This window comes from Amphiprion ocellaris, chromosome 21 (genome assembly GCF_022539595.1).
Source record: "Amphiprion ocellaris isolate individual 3 ecotype Okinawa chromosome 21, ASM2253959v1, whole genome shotgun sequence".
Lineage (NCBI taxonomy): Eukaryota > Metazoa > Chordata > Actinopteri > Pomacentridae > Amphiprion > Amphiprion ocellaris.
This window is the reverse complement of record NC_072786.1, coordinates 22576549-22584655: the sequence shown is the minus strand read 5'-3', so window position 1 is coordinate 22584655 and position 8107 is coordinate 22576549. Positions and strand designations below refer to the sequence as shown.

General features: G+C 39.9%; 1 protein-coding gene across 1 annotated transcript; it reads right to left on the bottom strand.

Annotated features, from left to right (window-relative positions):
• Nucleotides 1–544: 544 nt before the first annotated feature.
• Nucleotides 545–6911, bottom strand: nudt5 (nudix (nucleoside diphosphate linked moiety X)-type motif 5). The gene is made up of 10 exons (XM_023286283.3): nt 6768–6911; nt 6449–6511; nt 5059–5126; nt 4925–4977; nt 4747–4854; nt 4514–4609; nt 4254–4355; nt 1843–1851; nt 1704–1757; nt 545–1609 (listed from the first exon to the last, which is right to left on the bottom strand). Exons 1-10 carry the CDS (start codon nt 6894–6896, stop codon nt 1500–1502), a joined length of 792 nt encoding a protein of 263 aa, XP_023142051.2. The 5' UTR covers nt 6897–6911; the 3' UTR covers nt 545–1499.
• Between the last annotated feature and the right edge of the window lie 1196 nt (nt 6912–8107).

The window sequence follows — 8107 nt, the reverse complement described above, 5'->3', positions numbered from 1 at the left end:
GGTTTTGGCCCACAGGCCGCATGTTTGACACCCCTGATCTACAGGATTGTCACTGTAATTCGATAGCACTTAATTTGTTTCCTGGAATATCTATAGTGTAAAATTTCACTTATTTTTTGAAATCTTCCTTTGGACCAGAGTTTTCCTTTGCCTCACACAATGCTGTTTATGTAACTCTCAACTGTTGATGAAGCTCATATTGGTCTGTATGTGTAGGTTTCCTGTAGACTTCAATGTTGAGGCCTCCATTCTCCTCAAAATGCACCATGCAGTCCAAAGAAGCCAGCGAGCCATCTTTCATGTCTTCCCGAGGGAACAGACCAAGCAACTCTCCTGCCATTTTTCAAGCTTTTGAGGGTTCAGACTTAATCTTCCTAAATCCTCTATACTGCTGCGATGCTGATTTAAAGGACTACTCTAAAATCTGGTTAGATGTCTTCTCACCAAAAGAGTAAAAAAATAACCAACATGTTCTTCCCCTATATCCTGACTTCTGTCATTCCCTCGCTTGTTGCTCACAAATAATGTAAGTCAGAAGCACACATTCCAGTATGAGCAAACATAGTATCACATTTATTCATTGGTCAGTAATTTCTTGGGTAAGCATAAAATCAATGTCCACCATAAGTATGTTCAAGGCACAGCAGTAACTGGGTTTAATCAATACAGCACCTTCACTGAATGTTACAGTGGAATTAAAAGAGACAAATCCTCTCGTATTGTTAGGACTGTTAATACAACAAACTGCTATGTAACCGCCGTCACAAGTTCAGGGTTAGTTAGGAAGCGCATTCCTCCATTTCCCAGAATGCCTTTCGACAAAATCCAGAGGAGAGATGAGGGCCTGAATGATTCAGCTTTGGGTTTCGGTGGAGAAAGAAACAGCATGTAGCCAGTTTGTACCAGATAAGAAGGTTAAAGTAGATGTTAGCAGATGTTAGGGAATGTTTTACAATCGCTAAATAAAAATGACGACAAACTGCATTTTGTCAAACTATTCAGAATCTCATAAAAAAACCCAAAATGACTACTGGTCACTCTAGGAAGGTCAGACTAAATCCTGAAACATATTCTGTGTTAAGTGTGCAAACAACTGTCGATTGTCCACCAGAGTATGTTTCAGGCCTCGAGGTGTACAGTAGCATCTCCATACAGGGAGCAGAACATGGTCCAGTACATGTAGTTTAAACAGGGCTCCTTCATAGGCTTGATTTTTAAATCCAACGCTCTCTCAACACTTTGATTTCATCATTTGACTATAAGATTTTCCTGTTCAGCATGCATTTATCACATAACTGTCTTGTGATTGCAATATTTCTCTATGAAAAGTGCATAGAAACAAATATTAAAATATGAGATTAATTTAGTTCTAAGACCACAATTTCTTATTACAGTTTGAAAATCCTTATTTACTTTCCAATACATGCCTAAATTCTTGTGTGTAGAAGCCCCGTGCAACATAAGACACTGTTTCTTCCTCTCATCCTGAGCTGCTTTCTTCACTGCTTCAGGACAGGCAGCTCCCTCGGCTTAAAGAAGGCCTGAACCATCCCCATGGCAAAGATGTAAACCCTGGCATCCACCACGATTTTTTCTTTCTTCAGTAGCTCTGTGGGATGAGACGAGCCGAGTCTAAGTTTGGCGTATTTCTCGCAATGCTCGTATTGACAGGACAGAATTCTGTGAAAACGCTGAAGCCTCACCGTCTATTTTTGCCTGGAATTCATCGAGTGGTAAAAGAATGACTTCTACAAACTCTGGAAAGAGAAGATAGAAGTCTGTGTTTATGATTTGCATTATGACTGAAAATTATTTCTGTAAATTGTATGAGACCCAACTCACCTCCCTCACCTGTGGAAGAACAAAAGAGAGCAAGATTAATCTTTTGGTTTCTATATAACAGGAAAATGTGTTCTCAGTATTAAGCACAGCAAAGGAGGTACATGTTGTTGGCAACGTTCAGAAGACATATTCATCCTCAGCTTCTTTTCTCTTATTTTCTGAGGTTTGCTCATATGACAGTTTCAAGTGAGACTCAGAAACTGTCTTGACCCTGTTTTTGTACCTGCATAAACACATCATAAATGGTTTCTGTTGGGGGTGTTTGATTAGTTACTGTGTTCCCTCTGTCCTTTTCTGTCTCTTTTCAGCTGTTCCTATTAAATAATAGCAAAGAAGCCCAAAAAATACTTTTAAAAAAAATGTCTGTTTCAACTTAAAAAATCTTTTATTTTTCCATTAAAAAAATTCAACAAGTAAAATATGTATGTACTAAATTTGCAAGAGTCGAAAATGACATCCAGGACTTCCTTGTTTGGTTCAAATGAGATTAAAAAGAGTTATGTAGTTAAACAACGGCCAAAAAAGTGATTTTGCAGAACGTCACAGAGCAGCTGATTGTTGAGCTTTGATTATAAAAAGTCATCAGTTCATCATTTTATCCTTTTACACATTTATTCTGGCCAAAAATGCATTTCAGCTGAGTGATCTTTGGCCAGTAGGCTGCACAGTTGCTCGGTGGGTAGCGCTGTCGCCTTGCAGCTAGAAGATCGACTGTTCGCATCCTGTCCTGACATCTTTCTGCATGGAGTTTCCATGTTCTCCCTGTGCATGTGTGGGTTTTCTCCCGAGTCCTTCCACTTCCTCCCACAGTCCAAAAACATGCTGAGGTTAACTGGTGAATCTAAATTGTCTGCAGGTGTGAAAGTGAGTGTAAACTCTTAGGTGTGTTGGAATTAGCATACATGCTAACAGGTCAGCGTGTCCTTGAGCTAATGTTGCTATGCTAACTCACTCACACTGACAATGCCAATATGTAATGTTTAGCAGTGTATCACGTTCACCATTGTGGTTTAGCGAGATAGCATGCTAATGTGGACATCGTAAACACTGCTAAGCATTAACATGATAGAGTGTGATTGTTTGTCTCTATGTGTAGCCCTGTGATAGACTGGTGACCTGTCTAGGATGTCCCCTGTCTTCACCTTCAGTCAGCTGGGATAGACTCCAACCCCCCATGACCCTAATGAGGATGAAGCGGTGTGTAGTTGATGAATGGATGGATGGATGGGTCTTTGACCACCAAACTATACTGTTCATGCTTGAGTCTTGGTGAAAGTTTTTTCCAAATTTGAAGAAATTCCCACACGGAGTTCTTGAAAGATCCCCGTCACAAGCTCAGGATGGATGGAAAGACATACAACTTGAAAACATAATTCCTCCCATCTTGGCTGTCGCAGACACAAAGGGATAAAAGCATTATCATTATAGCATTAGCTGCTAATGAATTTTTTTTTTTTACAAAATTCTACCAACTGCTGAATTGTCTAATCATTTAAGCCTTAGTTGTGACATGTGAACTGGTGAATTCTCTATGAAACATTTACTTACTTCTACGGTAAAGCAGTGGTTAACACTGTCACCACACAGCTGGGAATCCTTATCAGACTGACCCCACATAGACAAACATAAACTGTGTAACGTACAAGATGGACCAGCAGAGCCAAATGAGACCAGTGAACGCAAAACTGAGTGTAAAGTCTCCCAGATCTCAAGAGTTTCTCTGGTTGGAGTTAAATTACAGGATGACCAGCAAGTTCACAGAAAAACTAAGGTAATCAAGTCTTTAATGATGTGAATGAGGGTAAGCACTGTCTGTCTGTCTGTCTGTCTGTTTGCAAAATTACTCAAAAACTGACTAATGGATTTGGATGAAATTTTCAGGGAAGTTCAGAAATGACACAAGGACCAAGTGATTAGATTTTGGCAGTGATGTGGCTTATAGTCTGGATCCACGGATTTGTGAAAGATTTCTATGTCACTGTGAGATAATGGCACGCCGTCACTGTAACCATGACAACAAGCAAACACTATGTCCGCTGCCTGCTGACGATCACATGATTGTGATCCTACTACAAATCCAAAGCCGTTTACCACAAATTTTTTGAAGATTTCATCCATTGGAAATGATACGACTGAGCAGCCTTGGCGGAGTACTGCACTCTCTGAGTGCTTTTCTAGTTTGTTATTATTGTTATTAGAGATATACATCCAGGCCAAATGCAATAAAACATGTTTTGTCTTCTGTGAAAAAAGGCAGACTAATTGCACATGAGCTGAATTAAATTGAAGAGAAACTGATGACAATGAACACAACAAGGTCTCTAAAACCTCTCATACTGAATAAAGTAGTGAATAAAGAAGTGAGCCTACAAATGAGCGGCGAATGAAAGAATTAATGATTAAACTCTCACCCAGCTGCTGTCTTGGGTTGATATTCTCCATATCGTCTCCATTGATGTTGACCAGGATGATCTGGTTGGTGCAGTTGGACAGACCGGGGTCCAGACAGGTCACTGCAATCACAGCAACATCCTCTGTCACATGCATTGTTCTCTCTAGAGATAACAGTGGGCATAAACCCTCTTTTCACTGCACACTGCTGATCCTCTAACACATGCAGGAGATAAGATACAGGCGGCTAATGCAATCAAGGGAGTGTGTGTGCTGATACCTGGAGTGACTGCCACTACCTCCCCCTTGTAGCCGGTTTCTTCCTTCAGCTCCCTCAGTGCAGCCACCTCCGCCGTCTCCCCCTCGTCAATCAATCCTAAACACAGGATATGTATAATCAAGGTGTGTCTCCACAGGACATCATTTACAGCCTCTTTCCTCAAATGCAGGTAAGAGAGCTGGAATCCTGCAACAGAAACACGCCTCATGAGTAAAAAAAAAAACCCTTCTGACCTGCAGGAAACTCCAGAGTGCAGCATCCCATAGGAGGACGAAACTGCTTCACCATCACCACGCAGTCTTTATGGAGCGTCCGCTTCAGCAGAGCCACGACTCCCACACCTGCAGGGAGACTGGGTTACACCAACTCTGCTACAGGCTCAACAGCAAGGAAAAGAACAGCTGTGCTCACCATCTGCTGCCGTGTTGGTCCGTCTAGTTGTTCTTTTCACCGTCTCCCAGGTTCTGGTGGACGGAAACAGGGATCGAATGAAGAGGAAAATGCTTGATTTTTAAAGTGAAGATCAGTGAAAGACAGAAGAGTACCTGGTGCTTCCAGCGGGATCCACGTATGTCGTCTTCTCCAGCTTCACCCATTTCCCTGCTGCGATGAGCTGGAACACAGGAATAAGATGAAGTGCTCAGTAGTGTAACAAAAACTGGTAGATCAATGAAATAAGATCAAAGAAAAACTGATAAAAAGAAAAGCATTCATGTGGTACACTAAAGAGGATTCAAATAAATGCATTAATAGTATGGGAAGATCAACATGAATAAAATCTAAAGGGCAGTTTGATTCTATTTGTGTAAGTCAAATCTGTGAAGTTGAGAATGAACACGTGCAGAACAGAGTGAGCTTCAAGTCCACCAGAATCGATACATTCATCTAAGAAATCAGCTTGAATCATGCATGAAATGAAGGAAAATGTAGGTTGAAAAAACATAAAGTCAGGAGAAGAATTTTGAAAAAACTGTTCCTAAAGTTAGTTCATTTCTATTAACCCTCCATCTGATTCTTTAATTTTTAAACTGTCTAGTTGCTTTGATATGCGTGCTAATCTAGCTAAATATTTATTTAACTTATCATTTCTACCATTTATTTTAATTGACTGCTCTGATTTGTCTCCTGTATCTTGCTTGATTGTCTGTGTTGCATGTTTTGACTTTCAAAGCACCTTGTGAACACTGTTTTTAAGGGCTATATAAATAAAGTTATTATTAATTCACAAAACTGGAGCTTTTAACCGTCACTCCTGTGTTCTAATGCTACATTGTGTTAGCTAATGGTGTTGAAAGGCTCATTGATGATTAGAAAACCCTTGTGCAGTTATGTTAGCACGTGAATAAAAGTGTGAGTTTTCATGGAAAACATGAAATTGTCTGGATGACCTCAAACTTTCAAACGGCAGTCTAAGTTATTGATCACCTTGATGATCAATAATGGATTTTGGCCCCAATAAAAAATCAGTTTTCCTCTCATTGGGAGTTTGACTGTAGCGCTACATGTAGTGTGTCTAAAATTTCTTCTTTTATCACAGCTTTAAAATGAGTTATCATGTGATGCATCTTTTCAGTTTTGTACAATCTGACACAGCCCTACAGGGAATCATGTTTTATGAAGCATATCTCTTACAGTTAATGTGTTGATGTCTGTGAATTTATCTACAACCACCTGCATACATGATATTTACCAGATATGAGCCTTTATTCTTACCAACATTAAAAACACTCAAGATCCCAGACATGGATTAAGCCTAAATCTTGATCTTAGTTCACAGGAGACCAACACCAGCTAACAATAATGAACATTAGAAGCTACACAGACAGAAACCATCACTGTGTTCATGTATTAAATGACTTTACATGATGCAAGTGAAGCCACTAAAACCGTCAGAGCTCAGATCTTTTACCAGTCTAACATTCACAGAACACACACCTCTTCTTTCACTATGTGTGGAGTTGTGGTCACTTTGGGCTCCTCGGAGTTGCTCATTTTCACCTGGAAATGGAGGAAAGTCGAGTGAGGAACCCTTCAGTTCAATGTAAATTTGTGCCGCTCGGTTAGCTGCTACGGTCAGACAACTAGAGGCAACTTCAGATCTCCTCCTCGGTAAAGTCGCTCAGTTAGCTTCTCTGCTGCTTTCTCTGTTTAGTAAACGCCAGCTGACACTTAATAATGCTGCAAATAACCGCAGCTCGTGTGTTTTAAACTTGAAATAAAGCTAAAAATGTGGGAAAAACTAAACTTAACTCACGTGAAGTCTCGGCTGTTTGTAACTCCGAACAGAGATCGTAAAAAATCGAGAGTTGCCACTCTGCTGAAAGTTCCTGGTACCGCCAAACTCATAGAACTGTAGTCCTATCACAAGTAGATCCAACACCATACTATAGAGCTTTAATATACAGTCTGTGGGTGGTACTCTGAAGTACAAGCAATGGTTAATGTTCTGTAGTTATTTCTACAGTATCTTTACAGGGGCGGAGCCAGTGGGGGCCACCACAGACTACAGAGTGGCCCCATTCAGCCAATAGAGAAGCCTGTTACAGAGGTGCCAGTTACATCATTATAACTCACAATGTGGTGATCGGCGTTGGTTTGTCTGTCCTTCTGTCTGTCTGTCTGTTCGCACCATTACTCAAAAACAGACCAACGGATTTGGATGAAATTTTCGGGGAAGGTCAGAAATGACTCAAGGACCAAGTGATTAGATTTTGGGAGTGATGTGGCTTATAGTCTGGATCCATGGATTTGTTAAAGATTTCTGTATTATTGCGAGATAGCAGCACAGTGTCACTGTAACTACAAATAGAATAGAATAGAATAGAATAGAATAGCTTTATTGTCATCATACATGGGGCATGACGAAAATATATATAGCTGCCACTGGATGGTGCATTGAAGCAAGCTAAATTAACAACATTAAATAATAAAATCAAATGTACATATAAAACAAGACTATATTAAGAATTACAACATATGCAAAAACAGGCAAGATATATACAATACAGTGTGGGAGGTAAATGAAATCAAAGAGAAACCAGTAAAACAGAATAAATATGGGCAGGACATTGCACATAAGCAGCATTTGAACTCTTAAAAATGACAGTGTGTTACTGTTTTGAGTTCAGAAGTCTGATGAACCAAGGGAAAAATCTGTTTCTCAGCCTGTTTGTCCTGCATTTTAAGGATCTGAGTCTCTTCCCTGATGAACGAGTGAACATTACCAGCTGGCTGCTGATGATCACATGAATGTGATCCTACTACAAATCCACCACTGAGGACTTATCAAGACGTATCCATCAGAAATAATACAAGGAGCAATTAATTAAATTGTGGGGGTGTTTCTGAGTCCCATCAATTCCTGCTGCCCGCTACATATTTAGGTCATATGATTCAGTATCTGTACATAACATACAGATGCATAACACACGCCTGTGCTCAGTGCAAAGTCATTATGTTTGTGGGTGCATCTATATTAAATGGACACATTCTATGTTGATGTGATTTCTGATCATCAATAACTAACAAACAAATGCTGTACTATGAAATATTCTGTCAGGATTTTGAAAGTTTCATCTTTTTCACACCTGTGAA

Excerpts from the sequence above, each read along its gene's own strand:
- nudt5 (XM_023286283.3), bottom strand. The coding sequence starts at position 6,896 with ATGGTGTTGGATCTACTTGTGATAGGACTACAGTTCTATGAGTTTGGC. Across the intron at positions 4,855-4,924 it reads GACCAACACGGCAGCAGATG|GTGTGGGAGTCGTGGCTCTG; the intron begins GTGAGCACAGCT and ends GTCTCCCTGCAG. Across the intron at positions 1,610-1,703 it reads ATTCCAGGCAAAAATAGACG|AGCTACTGAAGAAAGAAAAA; the intron begins GTGAGGCTTCAG and ends CTCATCCCACAG.